Source organism: Artemia sp. Qi Xiang Cuo, chromosome 3 (assembly GCF_049724085.1).
Source record: "Artemia sp. Qi Xiang Cuo chromosome 3, ASM4972408v1, whole genome shotgun sequence".
NCBI lineage: Eukaryota > Metazoa > Arthropoda > Branchiopoda > Anostraca > Artemiidae > Artemia > Artemia sp. Qi Xiang Cuo.
The window spans coordinates 23,831,965-23,858,523 of NC_142796.1; the positions used below are offsets into that span (position 1 = coordinate 23,831,965).

A 26,559-nucleotide genomic window follows, 5' to 3' on the forward strand; every position below is an offset into this window, starting at 1 on the left:
GATCTTTCCATGGTGGAAGGGAAATTGCTATGATGGGGGTGCCAGATTTCCCAGCATGATTTGAAAAAACGATCAGAAATTAAGTAATTTAAAAAACTTTTTTCAACTGAAAGTAAGAAGCAACATCAAAATTTAAAACGAACAGAAATTATTCCGTGTATGAAAGGGGCTGTCCCCTCCTCAACGCCTCGCTCTTTACGCTAAAGTTTGACTCTGTCTCACAACTTTATTTTTTAAAACAATAAAAAATTTAGCGTAAAGAGCGAGGCAATGAGTAGGGGACAGCCCCTTTCATATACGGAATAATTTCTGTTCGTTTTAAGTTTTAATGTTGCTCCTTACTTTCAGTTAAAAAAAAACAACTTGTTTTCTTTTATTTAATTTGCAGAAAGGAAGATCATTTTTTTGTATGTGCAGGATTATTGTTTTTGTTCAAAGGCGACCAGAAAAATTATTTATGGACTGAATGACCAATTGCAGGGCTACCACAATGCCGTTTTCTTATATATTACTTTATAATAAAAAAAAAATCTAGCAAAGCTTTGTAAGCTACGGTCTTGTGTTTATAACCAAATAAAACCTCTCCATTTCTTACTAATTGCTTGTGCTTTATAGCAGTATGTTTTGCATAGTATTAGGTTATGAAATATATGTATCGTCACATGTGTGCATTTTAGTTTTCTTATTGTCTTAATTATATTGCCCTTCAGGATTCAGGGTAAAAACTTTGCAGTCTTTTGAATGAAAGTTCTTATCAGTAGGTTTTTCGCTTTTCAATTCAAATACAAAAGAGGCTAGAGTTCATAAAAGACTAATATTTGCTTTGTTTCTAAATTTCACTCAAGGGAAACATAGGTGTCCTCGTCATTCATACCTCTTTGGTAAAATTCAGGAAATGAGGTCAAATTCAAGTGTGTATCAGTTCGAGGTCAATAATAACAATGAAATTTGTTCTTCCATCATTGTCTATAAAAGTGATCAGGTCACTAATTTGGAAGATGGAAAGTTTGCTAACAAAATAAAAACAAAGAAGGAAATAGGGCTAGTTTTGTTACTGAACCATTTATTCTTTTTTCTTGAGAAAATGAGCCTTAGTACCTAGGGAACTCAGTAAAATTATCTTGCAACTACTACTACTAAAAACTTATTGCAACGCCAGCCTGCTTAAGTCTAGCACATATATACGTGCTCATCCTCCATTCCAATATATTCAAAGCCTTCCAATTTAAACCCTTCCTAGAAGGTCCCATTTTCCTTAAATCTTTCTTTGCGACATCCTCGCACCCCAACCGCGGACGACCTGCTTTCCCTTTAGCCCTAGATGGTTGGCCGAAAAGGACAATCTTTGGCAACCTGTCATCCTTCATCTACAGAATATGCCCAAGCCATCTCAACCTTTCTCTCATTATAGCCCTAGAAAGCGGGATTGAACCGCACTTTTCGTACAGCCTACTATTTGAAATACGGTCAGTCAGTCGGGTACCCAGAACAATTTATGTATTGAACAAGTTTTGATGATTATGAGTATTAACAGCCATGAACCTCAAAACAACATATGATGACAAAACTTTCTTTCTCCTCTCGTTGAGGAGATTATGGCTAAGATATGGATATTAGCTGATTATCTCTAGTTTCATTTATATTGACCCATAGAATTCCATTCTCTCTTGATCTCTCGTGCAAAGCTTAGCACAACTACTCAAAGATAGCTTAATGAAAGGAAAAGAAACTGAAAGTGTCCAAAGCAGGGGTTGTTTACTTAATAGATTTTACGAGAGATCTTATCCAGAATTTCCTTTGCGGTTTGCTTTCAAGGGAAAGTCATTTTGAATATAAAGTAACGGGAAACGGCTTTCTCTTTTCTAAGTTATGGTCTCAACTTAATGGTTTTCTATACGTCAAAGACACGCCTTATCACTTTTTCTTGTATAGTTGGCAATAAAAGGGCTTATTCGTTCGTGTATGCCTTTATACGTGTTAATGTGCCTTTGGGGGAGACAGGGCTCAGGGGAATTATTTTGTTTTAGAAACATATTCTGTGTCTATTTATACTGCACACAGGTATTGACCTTCACATGCATTTTTATTCTTCCCAGGGCTGGTGGAACGATTACTCCTAAGCTTTCTTATGTAGAAGCCAATTTAAATCTTTTATGTTATTTGAATATTGCCCCCTTTAGAAAATTTATAAAATTTATATCTAACTTCAATCAAATTTTAAATGGAAGTAATTTAAGTGATAATTTTGCCTGATGATAACTGAACGGTAAATATGTAAAATACGTCTATTTTTAATGCTGTTACTCTATAAACGTATGTTTTTAAAGGCAGCAGAAGCAGCCTTTTTTTTCGTGTTAAATTGAGTATAGGAGGGCTTCATCATGTTTGTATATGCTTTAATTTTTCTGATGTGCGCGTTACTGAAACGCAAGCAACTGAACTTCCGTAACTGAACCACCGTCCAACTGAACCCCTTTATAATCGAACCCCTGTGCAACTGGACCTTCGTGTAACTGAACCACCCGGCAACTGAACCGCCGCATTTAACTACCCCCCCCCCCGTGCAGCTCAATCCCATTTAACTGAAACCCCTTGCAACTGCACCACCGTAAAACTGATACACCTTGCAACTGGACCCCCGTGTAACTGATCCCTCGTACAACTGAACCACTGAACTCAGTTTTTCAGTATTCTGAAAATATGAGGCAATATCATTGGGTAAAACACAAGTTAGAATTTTTGCATGTTCAACCTTGTTGGAATCGTTCGTTTCTTAAAGCCATGATATAAACGCCTGTCAAGATCTTTCGTAAAAAATCTTTGTTTTATTTTTTTCAAAAAAAAAGAAGATCCGATGTCACAAACCATTATAGCTGATTTTATTTTCTTTTTTTTCAGATAAATCAGACCTTCCTGGACGTTAATTAATAAACACATGTGTTTAAAATATTTGACCTTTGTTAATCTAGATATATAATTTTGATCAGATAACATTGAGGAGATTGCAGCTAAAAAGGATATGGGAGGGTGACTGGTTGCACTCCAGCCGTTTTTTCAACATTCCCTCAACATGCCCAGAAAGTTTGAACTTCATGTGCGCAGGTTTTATACCCTCAGCTGTTCTCGACACATTACAGATACGTCGTCATTTCTTTTTTACAACCAATAAAGGGAAAAACGTCTTTTGATTGTGTTGGGCATTCTTCTTGACATTTCCCCTAGGTTTGACCTTAATGCTCTATGCTTTTTTTTATTTATAGGATCAAACATGCCCTCTCTTTGAAAAAAAAAAAAAATCACTTTGTATGTCAATAATAGGCAGCTTGCATAACTTACAGCCCTTGCACCAGAGGCTTGATGTTGTGAACACTGGAGGCATAGTTATTTAACCCTTGACCTGTTTTAAATAAAATGATCATCTCGAAATTATCAATCGGATGTATTTGGGGAAAAAAGAGAGTGGGGCTGGAAGCCCTTCGATCACTTTTACCTCTTAAAAAGTGGCACTTGAACTTTTGATTTTCAATTGAATGAGCAGCCCCCCCCCCCCCCCCAAGCTCATACAAAAATCATTTCCATAAAAACATTATTTGTTCACATTGAGTAACTAGCTTAACTTACAGCCCTTGTTCCAGGAGCTGCTGGTGGGGTTTTTAATCACAGGGGCATGGTTATTTGATCTTTAGACTATTTTGAAAAAATAGATTTTTTCCTTAATTTTGATCAAATGCGTTTTGGGGGAAATGGTGGTTAGAAGGGAGAGGCTAATTGTACTCTGATTACCTTCGATTTTTCAAAATTAAACCTGAAACTTCAATTTTGAATCAAATGAGCCTTCTCCAAAGTTTGTATGGCCATCTATTCTATAAAATCCTTAAATTTTAACAATGGGTAACTTGCAATAACCTCAGTCCTTTCCCCGTGGACTGTGGGGGTTTTTGTTCATCACGTTTATTAATCAAGTGCTATTGTTTGATTTGAAATTCAAGGTTTTACTGCCCTTTTTAAAAGTAATAAGTGATTGGAGCATAACCAGCCCCCTCCCGGGGGAAAGCACCTTCGGCCTATACCACCTCGCGGAAAATCCCCCCCTCCTGGAAAATACTTCCCCAGAGAAATTTACCCTTGAAAAATACCCCTTAAGGTTGGTTGGTATCCACTCACTTTCGACTTAAAAAAAAGAAAAGACTAGAACTGCATGGGAATTATAACTAAATTCTACCTCCATCCTCCTTTCGTCTCTCACCTAGAGCTAATTCGATATTATCCGAAGGCTTAATGAGAGTTGAGAGTTTTGGCATTAAAATGCACCCTTTAAGGCTCTCTTCCTAGCTACAAAACAATCAGAGAACCCCATTGCGTAAGTTTAATTACCTTTTTAGGTTTTGTAATTTGTCCATTGCTTACAGATAGTGTTTGTTATTAGAAAGCATACGGATAATTTTCGCGTGGAAGTTTTCTGAAGGGAGGGGAGTTTCTGGCGATTTTCCATGAGAAAATTATTTTTTGCAGAGGGAGGGGGGGGGAAGGTAGGAGGGAAGACTTACACATAAATTCCTCTTTTCCACTTTCCTTAGCAACTCTCAGCTAAACTAAATAATAACAGAACCCAAATAAAATATTCCATCTCAAAAAACCATATTTTTTGCGAGGGCTTTTTTCCAAGGGAGAATTTGTCCTCAGCAGGGGGGGGGGGTGTAAACGCCTACACCCGTAGACAGTGACAGGTGAAAGGGAAACCCATTAACATACATAAAAAAAGGAGAAATAAGAGTTTGTGACGTCCGATTTTCTTTGTTTTTGTGACAACAAAACAGAACTTTTTTATTAATCATCTTGACAGTCATTTATATTAAGACTTTAAAAAGCAAGCAATCCCAACAAGGTTGAACATGTAAAGATTTTAACTTGTATTTTACCCAATATAAGTACAGTGTTTGAGTTGCATCAGAGTTCAGTTATGCGAGGATTCAGTTGCGCGGTTTTTCAGTTGCACAGTGGTTCAGTTGCATGGAGGATCAGTTACGCGTGGGTTTAGTTACATTGGGTTGAGTTGCACGAGGGATCAGTTAAATGGGGGTCAGTTACACGGAAGTTCAGTTGCATGGGGGTTTCAGCTACAGTGGCTCAGTTGCTTGGCAGTTCAGTTGCACGGGGATTCAGTTGCTTGGGCTTCAGTTACACGGTGGTTCAGTTGTAATGGAACCAATTTTTCCGTGTTGGAGATGCACGGCACAGGGAAAATGTATTTTTGATAGAAATATATTCTTAAGTTTTTTTATAGTATAAATGTATTTCATATTTCCCATACCTTTTCGGTCTTCCCTAGGGCAGAGAAGCAATATTGTCCCTTAGCATTCCCTTGTCTATGCCCATCTACGTATTGTTCTTTAGGATTTATTTTTAAATCCGCTTTTTTTATGCTGTATCGAAAATTTGATCGAGGTCCAAATCACATGACTATTACAATTATTAAGCCACCTATACAATACCAAGCCGTCTGAAGTCAATATACCTGCGTGCACTCCTTCTCCACCCCACTTTACTCAGACCAGACTCTTCAATTCCTGCCACCAAGTTTCTGCTTCCTTTAAATATTTTCTTGTTTTTTTCCCACACCATTCTTCACATTCACCATTTTGCTAGGCTGGATTTGGCAAAAAGCGGGCTGGCTAAAATAGCAGTGTTTAGATAGAATCAAAAATTATCTTACAGCTGCTGGCTTCTTACACAGTGTGGTACATAAGTCACATTACCTTTTAAATTTAGAATATATTTTTTTTAAATTAGGTTATTTTATTGTTTTTTTGTTTCGTGGTTTAAGACCGGAATTTTATTTGGATTTATGTAATGTTTTGTTGTCACTTGATATTATCATGTAAAATAATCAAATAACGTCACGTAATCACACATGTGTTTGGATCGTCCTCAACAGCGTGCTGCAGGTTTTTAGTATCTTCAGGCGTATGTACTAAACTGCATCGTTGAGGCGTATCACCAACGGAACGATATTCTTGTTGAATGCGCTTCACAAAGTCAATTGTCACAGGCTTAGTAGGAGGGAGCCTCATATCTCTGGGTTCCTAGGGTATCGTGTCCATTTTTTTTTATATATATATAAAATTAGGTTATCTCTAGTCTCTTAAGTTTTTGATGTATTCTTACTTGCATTTATATTGATTTTTGCAATTTTTAAAAATTAAACTAATTTATCGAAAAAAATATTTCATTTAGAAATGGCAATGTGACTTTGCGCCATCCTATATCAAGCATTATGCAACACTTGACTTTGGAAGCTGTCTTCGTAATCGACTCAATTCTTGGAGCTTAGCTTTTCTTTACAAGCCACATGATCCAACCTCTACATAATTGGGGCTGGGACGGTATTAACTTTTAGCTTTGTTTTACATCATCTGTAAAAGCGGTTTAGAGGTTGAAAAGGTGAAGCCCTTTTAAAATAAGAATTAACGTAAATAAAAATTGAATAATAAAAATAAATAAATTATAGTCTAGATTAATAAATAAGTATATGAACAAGTAAAATAAACAAAAAGGTAAAATAAGTACATTAAATAAGAAAACAAAACAAGTTAAATAAATAAGAAAATAAGATAAGTAGAATAATAATAAAAAAAAATAGACAGAAAGTAATAACACAAATATTGTTTTGTTGTAAGTAATAACAGATAAATTAGAATCCTAATACATTATATAATTTGGAAAGTATTGGTTTCACAAGTAGTAATTTAATGTTTAAACTTGAAAAATGTTATACGTTATGCCATTTAATTGTTTAGTTTAAGAAATGTTTAATGCAAGAATTAAAAACCAAATTTACGATCCACTTTGACGCCCAAGTACCAAGATTTTCAGCTCTGCAAAACCTTGAAACTTTTCTATTTCACACTCGTTCCATGTCAAGAGGATTTCCCCAATTTATGGAATCATGGAAGTGAGAAAACTGGCGGATTTTTAGAGTACTTCTAACCAGAGTTTGAGCACAGTATTTTTTGCTTCTTAATTTTAAAGCAAGTGGATTTATTTAGTTGTTCTTCTTATTTCGAAAATCTTTAGCAATTCGAGGTTATATTTTTTTTAAAGTAACTTATTGTTTTTTTTTAAATTGTTAACAGGTGAAAATTACAAAAAAAAAAAAATCCAAATTCTTTGGCAATCTGAGGTTACAATTTTCGTCTGAGGTTACAATTTTCGAGGTTATATTTTTTTTAAAGTAACTTATTGTTTTTTTTTAAATTGTTAACAGGTGAAAATTACAAAAAAAAAAAAATCCAAATTCTTTGGCAATCTGAGGTTACAATTTTCGTATTAGTAATTTATTCAAAACATTTTTTTTAATACTTATCAGATAAAATTGGCAAAAATATATTCATAGTTACACTGAGGAACAAGATTAATAACTTTACTTTAATTTGTTTGTTAGCTAATACCTCAACTGCTACTATCTTGAAGAATGAACAAAATTCTGACCGATTAAAGCCATGAGTTTCAGAGAAAATTATTATTCCACATTTTGAAAAACTGAAAGCTTGACAGGAGTGTTGAATTCTTTTTATTTGTGAAAATGCACAGATTTTTATTGTGTCATAAAAATAATAAACATTTAAAAATCAGTTTTCTTGCAAAAACCGTTGTTTCACCTTCGCGAAAATTGGAAGTTCGATACTGATAATTACGAATATTTTATTTTAAAAGAATAACTGCATATACTATCTTATAACGTAATACTATCTTATAAGATAAATAAAGAACTATCTTACGAATAAAAACTTTAACCAATTTTAAATAGTTTTAACAAAACTACTAGTTTTAAGCTCCTGAAATCTTTGAGGCCGACAACAGTAATAATAAAACTGAACGGAAAGATAGTATGTGAAACGCGATTTGGTTCAATACAAATTGAATGCTCTTGTAAATTATATTACATTTTCTTATTATTTATTTAGCCTGAGGGTAAACTGCCGGACAACAAGTTCTTATCAACAGAATTTGGTAAGCGACCAGAGTTAAAGAAGTACATGAAAAAGGTAATGCCATTTGTGCTAGCTGTCAAAGAACGGGTGGACAAGATGGGACCCCAAGGTTTGAAGCAAAATGTTGACTTGGACGAAGAAGCAGTTTTGAAGGAGATTATTCCATATTTGAAACACACTCTTAAGGTATGCTATTTATTTCCGTTACATTATAACCTTTCATAGCGCCCGTGTGAATTCTTTGTCCAAGGGGCACGGGTTCGATCCCTGGCGTGGCCAGTTATTTGGGTTTGGGGCGCGGGTCAGTGGTGTGACTGTGTAAGCTTAGTCAGAGTCGACCCAGCTCTAAATGGGTACCTGGAGAAATCTGGGGAAGGTAAGCAGGAGGGGTGTGCGAAAGCACAGGATGACTGGCCCCTAGCCCCCCATCGCACTTCCTGGCTGAAGGCCACGAAACGGAGATAAGCACCGCCGGTTTGAACCTTAAGGGTCTAGTGCCGTCATACTTACTTACTTACTTACAATATAACCTTTATAAAAAACCTTTTATCACAAATTATTTTGTTCAAGAGTTGGACCACTAATTATAGTGTCACGAATTAAGCCGTCCCAACTGCAAAATTTTAAGTTTTCTTCGGAAGATATTCTTGGGAAAAGCAATTGTTTGTTTTGTATGTAAGGCTCAGTTATACTTGTTGGATATGCAGGGCTCTGTGTTTGCGTTTATAGTTGTTTCTTTCTCTAAAAATTTTCCTGTGCATCGAATTTATTTTTCTTTCTAATTATGTGATTTGTTTTTGGGACATAATTGTTGGAGTCCTACCTTTCTGAATAATAGCTCCTCCTACATTGATTAAGCAAATGTACCTCTGAAAATGGGTTAGTAAATTAAAACCTATAAGGCAACTCTTGTAATAGACTTCGGTGTAGCACTTCCGTGTTTTATGAGAAAACTAATTCCAAATCAAATCAATGATTGTAAACAAGGTACACCCTCACTTGAATGGCCCAAGCATGGTATTTTTTTACTCAATCAATTAGTTACAAAATAAAAAATATTACGATAATTAAACTACAGTGACGACAAGAAAATGTGTCAACAATCACATAAGTTACGAGCACATTGCCCCTTACGCACAAGTTACGAATTTTTCCGAGCCCGAACAAAAATCGGCACAAAGCTTCGAGAATAGCGATTTGAACCAGAGTATACCTGGTCAGTTTTGGAGCTTTGACACCCACTTCTCTAGGGAGTCAGAGTCTCAGAGGGACAAAGGGAGGCAGGAGGAAGGTCGAAAAAAATTTCAGGTACTGTTACAGCAGACGGAAAGGGGTTCGAGTTCAAATGCTTTTAGATAAAAAGAGTCAAGCCTTTAAATTCTACTCCTCTCTGGATAAGTTGAACCGAGTGTAAATTAACTTTTAGGGGTATTTTATCGTCTATAGTTACATATCAAACTGTGACAGACTCTAGATGCACCGTAGCTCATTATTCATTTGTGAACTCCAACGCTCAGAACAATAAAGATACAATGTACTTTATGTCTCTATTAAAACTTTGGATTATTAAAATCTATGGATTTAAAGCCTTGTTAAGTACATCATTCCATTTTGGCCGAGACAAATCGTGCTTTTAATCAGGCCATGGCTTGCTATAGATATGTTTTTGTATTAATGAGTGAAAAGAAAATCGGAAATGAAATCCAGTTGTCTTTATTTATCATTATTATGAATTATTTTAGTGATCATCTGTTATTGTATGTGTTTGATCTTAACAATTCATTTTTTAGAATTCCTTCCCTCATTGGACTGTATTTATACCATATAAGACTAATAAAGGAAAGGTTCTCTTTTAATAATACTTTTGATTGCTTAAACTGTCGTGGTACCAAGGACATCAGAATAAAAGTAATTTCGCCCCATGCATTCATTTTAGTCAATTCATAAATAAAAATTGCAATTTGCTACGATTTTTCCTTCAGCTGTTTCAAAATTAAGTGGCTTTTAGTGCTTTACCACATCTTCTTCAGTATCCCCATGTTCATGTCCCCATGTATCCTTGTAAAAATGAATAAGAAAAACTAGTTTTTCGTTCGTAAAATCTCAAACGCTAACGGAGGTTGATTGCCGAAGATTATTATGCTGTTCACTTACTCACTCACTTTTGTCTCGGACGTCTTCACACATTCGTGGGACCATCTTCTTTACACGTTTAGGGATTAGTATCCTAAATGAGATTCTGTCGTCAGTTTGTTTGAGGAGGCATAGGAGGTCACTTCCGACGATGTCTTCCCATCTCTTCCTAGGTCTTCCATGTTAACGGATAGCGTGGACCCTTCCTTCAAAGGTAACTTTTGGCAGGCTGGGTTTTTCTATTCGGTGTATTGTGACCCTGCTGCCTGAGTTGGTGTTATGGCACATTCTTGAGAATTGAAGTTTCCCGCTTCAGTTGCCTTCGAAAGAAATCCCGCTGAAGTTGCCTTCAGTTGCCTTCGTTGAGGATTCTGTCTAGATACGTTACACCAGCTATACGGCGGTGACATTTCGTTTTGAAGAATGATATTTGGCGATCGTCTTCGACTTTTAGTGTTCTTGTTTCATAGACGTAGATGACAACAGGGATGATTAGTGAGTCGAAGAGTCGGAGTTTCAATTGCGTTGATTGGTACTTATTTTCGAAGATGGGAGCATCCTCTTGTAGCTTGCACTTCGAGGGCTAGTGTTCGTTTTATGTCGTCGGAACAATTGTTGTCTGATGATAGTAGGCTCCCTAGATACATGAACTTTGTTACCAATTTGACTCTTTTGCCGCTTACTAGGACATGAACAGAGACGTGTCTGGTACTTTCTTGGGGCGCTCAACTTTTATCTTCTTTTGGTTTATTCGTACGCCGAAGCTATTTGATGCTGATTGAAGTTCGGAGACTCGGGCCTATAGACTGGACTTGGTTTCTGGTAGCCTCTGAGGTCATCGGAATAAGCTAGTGTGTCGATGCTAACACTGTTGAATATTATTTCTACATGGTTCTCAAGCAGGTACACTATTACGTACAAAAAAATTTGAAAACGTGCAGAGAAAAAAAGGTGTATCCTTGGAGCACGCTCCAAGTCCTTGCAAACTCTTCTTTTTGATCTTCTGGGGCTTGAACGCACCTATGGTTGCTGTCGTACATGTTTTTGATCATACCAACTGTATTTTTGGGAACACCTTATTGGGTGAATATATGCCACAGTCCATCCCGTCATACTAGATCGGAGGCCTGCTCAGAGATCGGAGGAGGTGCTGTGTTCAACTTCTTGACTAGAGCATCTATGGTGTCAGTGGTCTTGTTTGACTTAACTGACTTAAGGACAAGATCAAGGGTATTGTTAGTTCATATTGAACACGGACAATTTTTCCTAAAAGTATTTGCTCATGTGTGGTAACTACAGAATATCCACCAATATAATTTTTACCAAAAAAAAATACGTTTCAGCCAATCAGCAAAAAGGTTCACCAACATTAATGAAGTTGAGATTTTTCTTATATTTTATAGGATTGAAGTTTACACTTTTAGTCAACTACCAGTAGAATGCAAGCTGATCAATGAGAGGAAGAAATCAATTGATAGCTGAAGAATTTCTTTGCCAAATTCAAGGCGTTTTTCTGCAATTTACCTTTCTACAAAGATCTGGTCAGTGGTAGACCGTTTGGGAAGAAACCAGCCAGATGGTTCTGATTCAGTTTAGAAGAATCCTTGTTATCATTTTAGCAGGTTGACTTGTAAGGCTTATGGGCCGTTTGTTTTCGCAGTCATTTTTAGGGACTTTTTTGTGGATCCGTATAATGATCGTTTTCGCCTGCGTTTTGAGAAATGATCTGTCCACCACGTGACAAAAACTGCTTTATGTAGTATAGTCTCTAGCAGAGGGGACTCAACTTTGATTAGTTTGGCAGGGATACCATCAGGGCCTGGAGCTCCATTTTTCTTGATGCTGCGAATGTCCTCTTTTACCTCATTTAGTGAATGGGAGGGGGGGGGATTTCAACTTGGAAAATTCTGATATCACAGGAGGGTTTCAGGTAAGTAGCGGATTTTATTTCTCTTTGAATTGGCTTTTCCATCTTTCTTTAATAGCCTTGCTATCACTCAGGGGCCTACCACCCATGTCCTGGACGCCAGTGGTGGCAGTGGATTTTTTTTATGGAGAGCTCATTATTTTATAGTCATTATTTGAATTATTGGTTTCTTCACCATCTGTTGTATTTGCTTATACATATCTTTTTTTTCCCGGTCCTCCTTGCTACAAACCTATCGTTTTTAGTCACATAGATCGAGGATTTCATCTGTGATCCAATGCTTCTCTGGTGTAGGTTTGTGGCCCAATATTTTTTTTAGATGTATCAAGGAGTGCTGTGTTCAACTTCTTGACTAGAGCATCTGTGGTGTCAGTGGTCTTGTTTGAATTTACTGACTTAAGTACAAGATCAAGGCTGTTGTAACTGCAGTAACTGCAGGAGAAAAGTGCTTATTGCAGGTTCTTTCAGTTTATTGGTGCGGAATCTTGGGATCTTATTTTTCGAAACAGGAAGGGTTTTGAGCTGGAACTTTGTCATTGTACTCTTCACACGGACATGATTTGAAACGAAGTGTCTTCCAGATGGTATTGGTGACAGACGATTTAAACGTTTTGAGATTAGGACATAGTCAATCAGATTTGTAGTTTTCTGTCTGGGGATATCCAAGTTGTGTTACTTCTTTTTCTGTGTTTGAACATGGAGTTTGTAACATGGAGGTCATCATCCCTGCCGAAATCAAGTAAACTTTCACCGCGTGAGTTTCGTCTCCCAAGACCGAATCTGCCTGAAACATCTCGGTCAACCTGACTCTTCAATGCCGGATTGAGAGGTTGACACTTTCTACCAACATACTTCAGCATTTAATTGATGAGATCCCTAAGAAAGATCTCTTGATAGCAATAGGGAACCTCAATGCAATTGTCGGAGAAGCAACATGGGGATTTCTCTTGATAAAGTACAATCACCCTCTATGATATTCATCATTAGCTGCTGAGATTGCATATCTTTGTCTGAAGTCACTAGATCGTCGGTTTCCCCGTTCGCGGTAGCATTATCATCCGCTTTAACATCTTAACTTCCGTCGATCATATCGGACGAGGTAGCCCGGTTTATTTTTGTATTCAACTGATCCGTAATAACTAAAATAAAAAAAAGTTTCATGGCTATTCAAAGACAGCGGCAAGCCATTCTTCTCTATCTTTTGCAGTTGGTTGATTTACTCCTTCACGAGAGTACTCTACCCTCACAGCCTTCTTCTCGCTGTCTATGTAGTTCGAAGCAGGAGTTAGGGTTTTAATCTGTCGTGACGTGTCCACTCACCGGTGGGCCCAGCACAGAACCATAAAAGGGTCCCTCACTCCTTCTTAACTGTTTTTTGCCCCGCAGTTAGGGGTCCTAGTTATGTTTAAGGACCCCCAGAAACTGGGTCCCCCTTGGTCAGTACCTTCTTATCTGCTATTCAAAGGAATCCCCCATAGCTGGTGGACTTTCCACTATCTGCCACCTGAGAAAGCGTCTGAGCTTCCTGGGGGGGGGGGCTCTCACTGAGAAGGTAGCCTAACTCAGTGAACTCTTTTACACGTTTACAGAAAAGTTGTTCCGTCTTAAGATGTTTTATGCCATGTGTTTTTAGCACATTTTTTTCTGATTTTGATCGACATTTTTTTTTTTTTTTTTTTTTTTTTTTTTTTTTTTTAATTTGGCACCCACTTCTACCAAAAACTGCATAACTGCATATGGGGGTCTTTTTCATTAAAAACTGAATCTTCATTTTGATCCTAATTGTTTAAGATGTGTATGACTGTGCAAGTTTTTACGACCAGATTTCGTTTTGACTATCCTTGGTACTTGGACCTTTTTTCCGTGCCCTTAGGAAATAGTCTTTTCAATATAGTGCTTGAGTTAACATTGGGAAAGATTAATCATTATTTGTTTGTGTTTTTATGATCATCATTAGGGATTTATGGATATATATTTAAGGTTCTTGCATAGTTCTGTATCCAAGGTGTGATTGAATTTGGTATTACTTGCGAGGGATGATGCATTACTTTAGTATCTATGGCAACAAAAAGGGACATAGACAAAAAAGACTTTCAGAAGGTTTTTTGAACCTTAAAATAGTCCGATGGGGGAAATTTTCTAGTTCCAGTTTCATGGTCTATTTGAAACTTGGCCATCGTCATAAAATCTATAATTTTAGAAGTTGTGTCCTTGTTGACACTGTTCTCTCAGAATTTGTAGCTTTTGAAAATAAATTTGAATCATTATGCGCCAGTGCGTAGGGGGAACATAAATCCTTTGAGCTCAATGGAAACTTAGTCCCTGCTTTGGATTACTACTCTATCTAATAAGAGTTGGAAGTGGAACTGAAATAAAAAAAAAATCCAGGGTAAAATTAAGATGACATCTGACGTCAATTTTCAGTACCAAATCATGGTTGGCTTATTTATTTTTGTTCATTTTCTAAGTAATTATGGGGCTGTCAGTGACTACGTGCATGAATCAATATAGAACAAAATTAGCTTCCGTTATATTATACATACTACCAGTGGCGTATCCAGGATTTTGTTTCGGGGGGGGGGGGACCGTCAGTCTACCTTTTTATAGCAGCCATGTGAGCAAGAAAATTATCTATCATAGTGCAAGATTTCAGGCGGGAGGTAGGAGGGGGGGTAGCTAGGTAAAGAAATTAAAAGTGCACACCTTTCATGATTATTTCTAGGTGTAGACTTTTTTTGTTTAAGAATGGATTACAATATTTTGGCAACAAAGTCAGAATTAAAAAAAAAGTTAGAAGCAGTGACAGTTTCTATTTTGGGTGAGAAGATGTTTAGGAACTGCCACGAAGCGGCAGAATTTAGAAAATATAAAATAAAGAAGTGCATTATTCCTTATATTTGCCTATGGGACCCTTGTTTTAGAGAACCAAATAAATAAAAAATAATATTATATCAAAGACAATTGCCCAGAATTTGGTTTCGGGGGTGGGGGGTGGGGCCTCAGTCTACCTATTATAACAGCCATGAAAGCAAGAAATGTATTGATATTAACGTTGTTTACAGAGGATACAGCATAATTAAAATTTAAAAAACAGAATCAACTGCACTTAGAGAAATGAGCAATAAAAGACGACCTAACCTCTCACAGTAATAGCCGCTGGTCTTTTTGGCTGCAAATCGATCAAAAAATTGGTCAGCATCGACCTGGATATCGTGGTTCAGGGTCATGTGAGCTAGTCCGTTCAGACGCTCCTCACCCGTGGAGCTCCGCAGATAGTTTTTTAATCGCTTAAGACAGCTAAAGCTCCTCTCAGCAGAAGCGGTAGTCACTGGTAATGTCTGAAAAATCGTCAAAAGCCTCCAAATGCATGGGAAAAATCTTGCATCGCATGACGCAAGAGTCGAAGCAACAGTTGATCGTTTCTCAGACTTTCCGAGCCACTTCTGTTTCCAAAGGACTAACTCACATTCGAGTGCACGTCTACCCCCGTGAAATCCCTCGTAAACAGCAACAGCGTTCACAAATTCATTAATATTTAATGACTCGTTGTTAGCTGGCAAAAGCCTTACGATTTTGAAAGATGCCACCTGATGGCGCAAAAATCTTTGATCAAGTTCTTCAATAAGTGAAGCAAAGTAAGGTTCGAACAATGACTCGCGATAAAAAAAAACCTTGATGGACTCATTATCATTGATGAATGTTCTGCGGATAGACATTGGAACAGCCGGAACCACATTTACCTCTTGTGCAGGCTCATAGGGTTTCTGAAAAATTATCTCAAAATCATTTTGTTTTGCCTGCAGTAAAGTATCAGAACATACATTAATATGCCGACAGCACTCAACTAAGTCTAAATCTTCGGCTTGCAGCGCCTTAGAGACAGAGAGCATTATGACACTAACAAACTCTAGCACAGCCAACATGAACATAAAACTAAATTCGGTTGCTGCTGAAACCAACGCATTTGCTTTTGAAATAACTTCCGTATCGCACCGTATGCTACCAACTATTTCCTCAAGTACGGAAATAATCGCACAATACAAAGACATAAAAACTAAAATGCAATTGTGACGCTCCACCCATCTCGTTTCGCACAACTTCACAAGCTTTCTCACGGGACTATCAGGACAAACGACAGCGACCGCTTCTACAAACATATTTCTTTTTAGTGAAGATGATAAAAATGATATAATCCGCTGTATAGTAGCAAAAGTTGACCTAACAAGTCCTACCCTGCTAGTTTTACATAAAGCCAAATTTAAGCTGTGCGATGCACAGTGGGTGTAGATCACATGCGGATATTTTTTCCTAATTTCTGCCTGTGCACCAGAATAGCAGCCTGACATGTTGCTGGCCCCATCAAAACCAACCCCCACAAATTTCTCCATTTTTAAGCCGAACGCAATGAAGAGAAACTGTAAAGCAACAGTCAGAAAAACTGTTACTACCGAGTTATTAGTAAAAATCGCTAAGTAAAGTAACCAACTAAAAAAAAAATAACTAGTTTCTCAGATATTTATTGTCCGATTTCACACCGACCTCTGCATTGGTTTTTGGCGACTCACTTAGTCCTACTCGTCGGCCCTGGACCATCACCCGTTTTAATCGGTCACTACTCAGCTTCTCATAGCTTTCCCTCAGAAGCCACAACAGCGTGGATTTTTTTATTGGTGTTATGGAGCCGTCAGAAGTCTTGACAAGACAAAACCTAGAATTTTTCATGTTCGTCACAGGCTCACTAATCCAATTTTTATCAACTTGGTGTTTCACACAGTGAGCAATCACTGGCAAATCTTCAAAGATGCCGTCACTTTCCGAGCCCGATTCAGTGTCAGTCGCGGAAGCCTTTTCCTGCTTATCGGACAGAGTATTTACTTCTGAGCCATCGTCTGAGTCACTGTTGTGAAGTACAGAAAGACGAACATTCGGTACTTGGTGACCGAAAGCAGAAATTACGTCGTCGGGTATCAAGGCTTTCATTATTCGCTTGCTTTCAATACGAGCTCGCCCTATCTCGAGTTTGATTTCATCGTCCCGGGGCAAAGAAAAATTAGAACTGACAGACACAGCACCAATGGATCTAACTCGCTTGGCCATGGGCAAGGACAACTGTTCTTTAGAATATTGAGCTTAAAATTCCGCTATACTTTCATATCGACGAATTCGATGTAGAAGTTGGAGGAACGAAAAGTTTATTACAGTACTGTAAGTGCTGGTTCGAGACCGCATTTTCCTATAAAAATCTTCACACGGTTGGCTATTCATGTCGGAGAGTTTGAAAAGACGTTCGAGCCCAAGCCATTTGAATCGACGAATGAGAAGCACTAGGGAATGCATATTTATCTCTAGGCAATGGTAAAGGTTTGTGGTAATAAAATTCTCGTTCAAAACATAATTTCCACTTTTTAGGACCCAGGATCTCCAATGTCGAACGCAGTAAACGGAGAAAGTCTCCTCTCAAGAGGAGAAAGTTTGCCGTCGTAAGAAACGCGCCGTACACTTTCCATAAGCCAAAGATAAAACTGTGTTCCTTCGCTTCCAGTAACACGCTGTTTCAGGTGTGCCGGAGGCACGGAGGCACAGCCGGAGGCACGAAGGAAGGGACACCTGCAACGGTCAGTTATTACCCCCTCGGTTGGAGCATCATGTAGTTTGACCTTAACATTAAAGTACCAAGAAAATGCTCTCTACCTGACTGTTCCAAGGCTTCAAAGATTGCCCTTGAATCGTTAAATTACTCATTTTATTACTTATCTCGCTGTTCCTGGACAAACATCAATTTTGGCAATTAAATCATAATCGGAACATTTTTCTCCCGATTTCACTAATGGTTGCAAAAACTCGTTTTCCTCGTAAAACTCGCAAAAACTCTTAAAAAAGAAAACAAGTAAATTTTGTTGATTAAATGATTTGCGTACATGACTTGTTTGGTAGGTCTAAGTTTACCCATCCCCTCAAAAGTATTGAATTTTAGAGACACGGCTAAAAATTCTGGAACGGCTCTTAATGATCAATTCACACGGTAAAATTACCGTTTTTGCGGGGTTCCACTTTTTGTTTCTGGAAATACGGGAATATGAAGGTATTCCAACATTAACCATGCTCATAGTTACACAAGAAATAGAATATAAAATGAATGAACTATTAATAATCCCATATTGGGCCCTAGAAAAAGATTAATTTTTAAAAAAGTTTGATCCCACCCAAATAATGATCATTTTTACTGTTTCCTCTAATTGATCATAGCTAGGAAACATTATTACGAGAAGATCTCCAAATTTAGATTTGGTCGTCTTCAATCTAAATTGGGAATTGCATTTAATTACAAGTGACACATGCGTGCTTCAAAACCCACTAAATACAAACTATTGTCAGAATAGTAGTAAACTTCTTACCGTCATTGCTGGTTTTTGCAAGCTTTAAGAAATGCTTATTGCTGGGCTGGTGTCGCTGAATTTTCTTTCTTTCCTCACACGCGACCTTTCTGTTTCAATGCTTAGCTTACACTGGAATTATAGCACCGTTTGAATGAACTATCGCCTCTTAGTCTGATTCCTTATCGCAATTCCTTCATTGCAGAGAAGCTAGTGCTTATACCTCCGAGGGTTAAATAGTGAGAAAAATTTCTTGACATCTTGTTTGATTACAGGAGGCGATTGCAAGTTTGATGATAAAATAATGATATAAGCTTGCCGGAGAAATGGATAGCCATTTAACAAGAAATGAAAAAAGGAACGGGTGTTGCAAATAACTTAAAGGCGTTAATATTTCGGAACTTCCTATATTGGCACTTAAAAGAAAGAACAAAAGACATTTCGGGGGGGGGCCTCCGGCCCCCCATGGATACGCTACTGCATACTACTACTACTACTACTAACAATTCACCGCAGCACCAAGCCGCCTGAGACCAACACAACCACGCACGCTCCTCCTCTATCCCAATCTATTCAAAGCCTACCTCTTTACGCCCTCCCAAGAAGTTCCCATTCCTTTAAATCTTTCTTTATTTTATTTTATTTGACCTGCTTTCCGTTTAGCCCTAGACGGTAGGCCGAAAAGGACAACCTTCGGCAATCTGTCATCCTTCATCCGCAGAACGTGCCCTATCCGTCTCAACCTTTCTTCTATTATAGCCCTAGAAAGCGGTATTGAACCACATTTTTCGTACAGCTTACTGTTTGAAATACGGTCAGTCAGCCGGGTACCCAGAACAATTCATAGGCAATTTCTCTTGAAAAGATCTTGTAAATCTTCATCCTTTTTTCGGAGCGCCCATGTTTCAGAGCTATATCCGACTACTGTCATCGCTGTACCCTCCAATATTCTGATCTTGGTTTGTAGACTTATCTTCCTATTCTTCCAATTTTTTTTTTTTTTACTGTGGAAAAACACCCTGAGCCTTGGATATTCTACTTTTAACATCTTCACTTCTCCCACCGTATTTGCTAATAATATTACCAAGGTAAGTGAAGCTGCCCACCTGATCAATCTTTTCGGTACCCAATGTTACCTTTTCAGCTTCACTTGTTCCTAGCCTTAGTCTTCTTAACATTAATTTTCAAACCTATTCTAGCACCCTAAAATCGCAAAACTTCTAAATGTTTGTTCCCATAGCAAAATCATTGTAAGTAGAAAAATGTCTTGTGAGACTACATAGGCCCAATTGCCCCTCTGTAACGCGCCACGTTTTTTTTCTTCTTTTTTTTAAGAAGCGTTGATACATGGTGTGTTTGTGGATATAATTTATGTGTAATTTCTGGTTGCAAATGTAATTTGTTCTGGAAAATAGAACACAAACGATCAGACCACTGTAGAAACTGATGGGATGACACTCGGCCTTATGATGTACCGTTTTGGTAGACAATTACCTTCAAAATGTTTGCAAATTGGTTTGCCAACGTCCTTGGCTGGTTCACGTGGTCGTAATTTTTGTGTTATCCTGGTAGAGGAAAAGTTGTACGTCAATAGCCGGATGAGTATGGAATAGGTAAAGGGAAATCAAGAGATATCGAAAAGTTCTAATTTCCTTAAAGAAAATTATACATAGGGCAAGCAATCAAGATAAACTGACAAACTGTACTGCCAAAATTAGTCGGAAGGGTTTTTGAGTAAAGTCAACTGTAGTTATGGATGATGCTGACTGCCTTGATAATTTTTAGCGAACGATTATTATCCTAGAAACTGATTTATCAACACTAATTTGGAGTAGAAGTTTGGCTTCTCGCAGTAAATTAATATTTTAAAGTAAAAATCCTCATTACAAACTAAAATTACTTTACTTTGTGCTGACACATGATGTAAAACTAACTAAATTGGCTTTCTTTCAATGAAAAAAAAAAACATGTATATGCAAGCATGGTATTTTTATTACTAATATATGAATCCCGGAACCACAGAGGGATACCGATAAAATCCTTAGCATACCGGTAAAATTGGACTTGTAGAGCTTTACAACATAGAGTTGTAGAGCTTTCATAAATTATATTTGTTAAATTGCCCTTTAATTTTCGCCAGCACACCTTATGTTTTGTGGAGTTTTTTTTTTTTAAATCATTAATAACCAGAGTACATGTCGCTCTTGTCGATGAACCAAAAAGAATACCCAAGTACTTCAGACCTAAGAACTGTGATTGAGACTATTTAAGAGACTCTTACCGATTCTATCTTTTTATTCGGGTTTACTCTCTGAACTCAGTCATCGACGATTCAATAGCAAGGCCAATCTTAAACAGACTAGCCTGAAGATCCTCAATAGCTTTTTCCTTTAAATACATATTTTCAGCGACAAGAAGCATACCATCTGCATATGACAGGTGACTAATATCAAAACAGCTGTCAAAAATATGGGGTGGGATTTTTCTTGTCGCTGTTCTAAGTGCGTTGTTGAAAATTAGTGGACTTAATACTGAGCCTTGGTTTACCCCAAGCTTCCCTGAACCCATCCATTCAAAGTTCTATAGTATTGGAACTACTACTGCTAGTAACTGGGACTACTTAAGACTGTGATTACTTCTAACTGCAATGAGAACTACTTGCTGCTTTCTACTGCTTCTTCACGTTTTTTAACATCCAATTGTCATCCAACAAGTATCCATTCAATGTAATGTCAATATTAAAACTGTGCTCTTTCAGTGGAAAATGTCATTTGCAAACGATCGACAAGTTCAAAACCTCTGAAGCTATCCTTTTTGTTATTCGTTTGCAAATAGGAAATATAAAAAAAATATTTTACTTAAAACTAACTGCCTAAAAATGTATGGAAGAAATTGAATCCATTACACCTCCTCCCTTTCAAAAGAATCGTCTTGGTTTACACTACATGATAACCATCATCAGAAACATCATTAGCACACAACTATAGATTTATATATATATATATATATATATATATATATATATATATATATATATATATATATATATATATATATATATATATATATATATATATATATATATATATATATAATATATATATATATATATATATATATATATATATATATATATATATATATATATATATATATATATATATATATATATATATATATATATATATAAACATTCTTAGAGCTTCAATAACGCTTCTCTTCATAGTCTGTGTATACAGTTCATTTCTTTTGTTCTCAATATAAGTTCTTTTCTTCGAAATACGATTTGCAACTGATTCAAGAATTTGCAATTTGCGATTTGCAACTGATTCGTGGCGAAGCCGCAGATTTGTAAGAATCAGCCAAATAATAAAAAGTCTCTGGTTGACCGTCCCATCAACTGGCAGCGTTGCGTCACGCAGAATCATGACCAATAACCTCTTACCCTTCACTTATTCGGTAAACGATGTATTGAGACAAAAAACGACATAATGGAGCCAAGAATCCCAATCTGATATACATTGATGTCCGCAATGTGTGTCAAAATGTTTTTCACATCCCAGTGTCGACGTAACAAAAAATTATTTGCTTCTGAATGCTCACTTGAAGAAAATCGATGCTCAATATTGGCTTTTGAGCAGAACCCATCGATATATTTGTTTTTGACATGCGGCCCATTGTCAGATAAAAAAAGTGATGGAATAGCAAAACAAGGCCATATTCTTCCCCTAACATCGGTAAAACAGCTTTTGCATTCACTAAGGAATCAAGTGAAAATGGCGGCTTAGATAATCGGTTCCTTGAAAAAGCTAAAATGATTCCTTGATGTTACCCACAAGGGACCAAACAAATCAACAAAACCCATTTCTAAAACTGCTGACGACATTGGTAAACTCTGAAACGGAGCATCTGGGGTATAATTCATAGCTTTCCGATGCATACATTTTTCACAATAAACACATTACCTCTTGGTAACTTGGTATATGTTTGGCAACCAAACGTGTTCTGGAAGCCTATCAAGCGTTTTTCTAGTCCCAAAATGTCCAGATTACGGGGAATCTTCAAATGCTCAAATTATTCCCTCAACCAACTTTGATGGCAACACATGAACAAAGCGAGTTTCGGATTTTCAGTATTTTGGGGAAAAGATCAATGTGTGCACCGAAACACCTTCAATAACAAAGCATTATAAATTCACGGAAAACATGCTTCTCTACATCCTATGGCATCCCATATTTATGTACTTAATACGAGATAAACTGCTGAAATAAACCTGTCTCTTTTTTGTTCTCGATTCAACGTCGCCATATCTAAACCTTTGGTTAAAACTTAAGCAGAGACCACTTCTCTAATAGCGTTTACTTGTAGCCTTGGCAATGCATCGAGAATATAATTTTACCTCCCTGGACGGTAAACAATTTCAAAATCAATTTCTTGGGGTGGTAAAGATCAACGGACTAAGCGACCAGTAGAATCCGTAAGAGGCATTAGCCATTGGCCACTCTGCTCATCTCTTTCAATCTTGACGGTACAAATTCACCTGATTGACCACACTTAAAGCCTCTTTTTCTTTCTCCGAATAATTTCGTTCCTTCGGAGAACTTCGCGAGTCATTTTGCAAAATCACGTCCTTGCCCTCTTGAAACTGAAAACTTTGCCCCGATAGCATTCTCACTGGCGTCGGTGGCGGGAAGATAACCTCCCTGATTTATTCTAGGGAGATCAAGAATAGGTGAACTTTAGCAGCTTTTCCCTAGAGGTTTTAATGTCCAGTTTTTCTTCCTCCCCAAACACATATTGTTTTTCATCAACGAATTCAGTGGACGGGTCATATGGTGGCAAAACCAGCTATGTACTTGTGCAACCAAGAAAATAAACCTAACAGAATTCTTAGTGCCTTCAATTTCTTTGGGTATTGAAATTTCTAAACGGCCAAATTTTTTCTGGAATTGGTTTTATGGTACCCTTTTCCAAAATTTGACCAAGGATTGAAACCGACATCACCGAAAATGTGTGTTTTGAATGATGCAACCTCAAGTCAGCGTCTTGAATTCTAGAAAAAAACATCCTACAAAATTTTTAAATTCGAATAATGATACCCAAAATACGACGTAACATCATGTAAAAATGCCTCCATCGCTTTGTGCAAAATCGGGCGGAAAGTTTCCTCCATCTGTCATTGAAACGATGATGGCATATTGCACATTCCAAATGGGACAAGTTTAAAACAGAATTAACTACAACTGCAAGCAAAAGGTCAAACTCCTTCCAGTCAAACTCCTTTACCAAAATTTAGTAGTATTCTGACAATAAATCAGTGGTAGAAAAGATCTTGGAGGAAGACATTCTGTTTAGCACATCCTGAATATTTGGCAACATATAACTGTCCCTAATTTATTTTTTATTCTATGATCTATAATTGACCGCCATAAGCCTTTTATTGATTTTCTTTTTGATGAGGATGACTGGCGAAGCATAGGGACGATCACACTTTTCTATGATTCAAGCCCTTAGTAAAATGTATCTCTTAAAACTGGTTGTAAAGCATGTGTACAATTGTAGAGACGGCTACGCATAGGAGATTAATCAACCGTATCTATTTTAAGCCCCATTAAATCACAATACCAAAATGTGTCCTGCATGTTGCGAATATTCTACGGTATTTGTACGTCAATTCTACAAATCGTTCCCTCAAAGCAACAGACTGAAAATTAGACAAATCAAACGAAGTGAAAAATTCCTCTGGGCTGAGCTTCTTAGGCTGAACTAGTAAGCTAATCTTAGATGAATATGAGCAAGAAACATTGACTGCAGTCATGATATGGTTTGCCATTAATTCTGGATCCAAAGCCATCTCCTCCGATAATAACAGAAACAGATTTTCGAGGTACATATTTATCTTGAGAAATTCCTCCGAATTGTTGGTGAGCCATATTCTGAACATCAGCAACATTTACTAGCTGATCATCTGCCTGAACTTTGCATTCAAGCTCCGAAGCGAAAAAAACTAAAGACAGAAATAAAGACAATTATTAACTCTATACTTACTATGTACATTCCTGGTCCTAGAAAGGAAAATCCCCATCTGCTTTACTGACCACAGAGGATTTCGGCGGATCTGCAACAATTTCTGACTTTGACTCAACAGCTTGATGTGCCAAAACGTAAGAACTATTGCCATGAAAACTCATTGCACAACAGTGTCAATTTTCAACATAACAGCACAGTATGTGCCATTAACAATGAAGCCATTTTCAAACACATCCTTGACTTCAATAACCAATGGATATGGTAATTCCGGACCGAGACTTCTGTGATGCTGTTGCATGAGCCAGATAATTCATCTTTTTGTAGTATACACGAAAAGTCCAATTTCCTAAATACCGATTCTCTGATAAGAGAATTAGAATCTCCAGTGTCAAGCAGAGGCAGCAAAGGGCGGCCATTCTCCAAAAATATTTCACCATCAGAAGCCAATGGAAAGTCTTTGGAAACCGTCTTGGACCATCAACTTTGTTTACAGGAGCGGAAGGACTGTTGGTGGTATCGAGTTCTGGTGCTCATGTTTCAAACTTACGTCTAAACGTGAACTGTGGAGTTTAAATCTCCTATCAAGCTGTCTCGACAATTTTTCTTAGTATGTCCTACTTTGGAACAACAAAAACACTGCTTTATTTCTGGGCCAATAGCCATCTTCAGCTGCACTGGATGTGCCACTACTCAAAGAAGCAGAGGTTGTGACTGCCTGAGAATTTGAACCTCTTTGTCTGGTATCGCTGATGTGAGCTGGGTTGCCCATGAGGTTGCCAAATACTATGCTGATGGTCCCTAAATCCTCTATTACCTGATGGCAAACCAGCATTTTACCCTCTGAACATAGATTAAGGGCAACTTCCTCTTCCTTTGTTAAAATTCCTACGACATAGTCAAAATCTTGGAGTTTCTTTTGCAAAACCAATTTGGTTAAATCTAAGACAAGCCTCAGACCAGCTCATGCAACAAAACAGCACCTGAGACCTCATTTCCAAATTTTTTCCTGCAAAACTCCTGGGCCTTCGAACAGTAATCAATCAACGATTGATTTTCCTGATGATTTGAGTTTTCTGGCTTGTGTGGTGCTAGGAAACCTGGCCTCGAAACTAACTCGAAAGGAAACCAAGTTAATCAAATTCCGACCCTGAAAAATTAGAAAAAGAGTCACCTTCCAACTTTAGACCTAGGACATATCAGGTAATTGTTCCAACGGAATAAACTTGCTCATAATTTCCACTTTCTTTACAAATTCAGTTACATCATTTTTACCATTGTAGTACGGAAAATAATCTTACAATTCAAAAAAAGAGTTTCTATCCTAACCTTCTCCGCCCTTTTCTCTTCTTCCGTCACTATTTAATCTCAAAATTGATTTCAAAACTCGTCTCAAAATTAATTAAACAAATTTTTATTTAACGGCAAAAGATCACCAGAGTGACATTCAGCGACAAAGAGATGGATGATACCAAAAAGTTGATACTTGAAGCTATCCGTTTAGGCAATCATTTGGAAATAGGTAACATAAAAATCATATTTTACGTAAAACTAACTGCATAAACAAAAATTATGGAAGAAATTGAACAAATTTCACTTGACCACAGACAAATATTAATCGACCACCCTCAACATGTCCGTAAATTTTCAATGTCCCTTAGCCGTTCCTGGGATATCGCAGATACACTCTTTTGAGAACCTTAGATGCAAATAGCGTCTTTTGATTCAGTTCAGGATCCCCGTTAACATGCCGTGAAAGTTCAGCTTAATACCCTTAGCTTTTCCTGAGATACTGCAGATTCACTCTTTGACAACCTGGATGCACATAGTTTTTTTTTTATTTAGTGCAGCCTTCCTTCTACCTTACCCTCACAAAATCGACTTAAAGGCGCATTGCGATATGCCCTATTGATAATTTTTGATGTATATAATATGTTTTGGTTTGGTTCAACAGCCCCAATAATATGCTCTGGGAGTTCCAACGTAATTAACTTGGCTTTTCGTGGGATATTACACAAGTGTCCTTATGTCAACCTGATTACACCTAGTGTCTTTTGATTTAATTTTACATCCCTTTCAACTTCCCGTGAAAGTTTCAATTCCGTTC

The 26,559-nt window shown here is 37.3% G+C and overlaps 1 protein-coding gene across 1 annotated transcript in view; it reads left to right on the forward strand.

Annotated features, from left to right (window-relative positions):
* LOC148953894 (leucine--tRNA ligase, cytoplasmic-like) overlaps positions 1-26,559 on the forward strand; it is a 117,821-nt gene that overhangs the window by 90,136 nt on the left and 1,126 nt on the right. Inside the window, 1 exon segment of the mRNA XM_089086001.1 lies at positions 7,965-8,177. Within this exon segment, the coding sequence (XP_088942127.1) occupies positions 7,965-8,177 (213 nt within the window).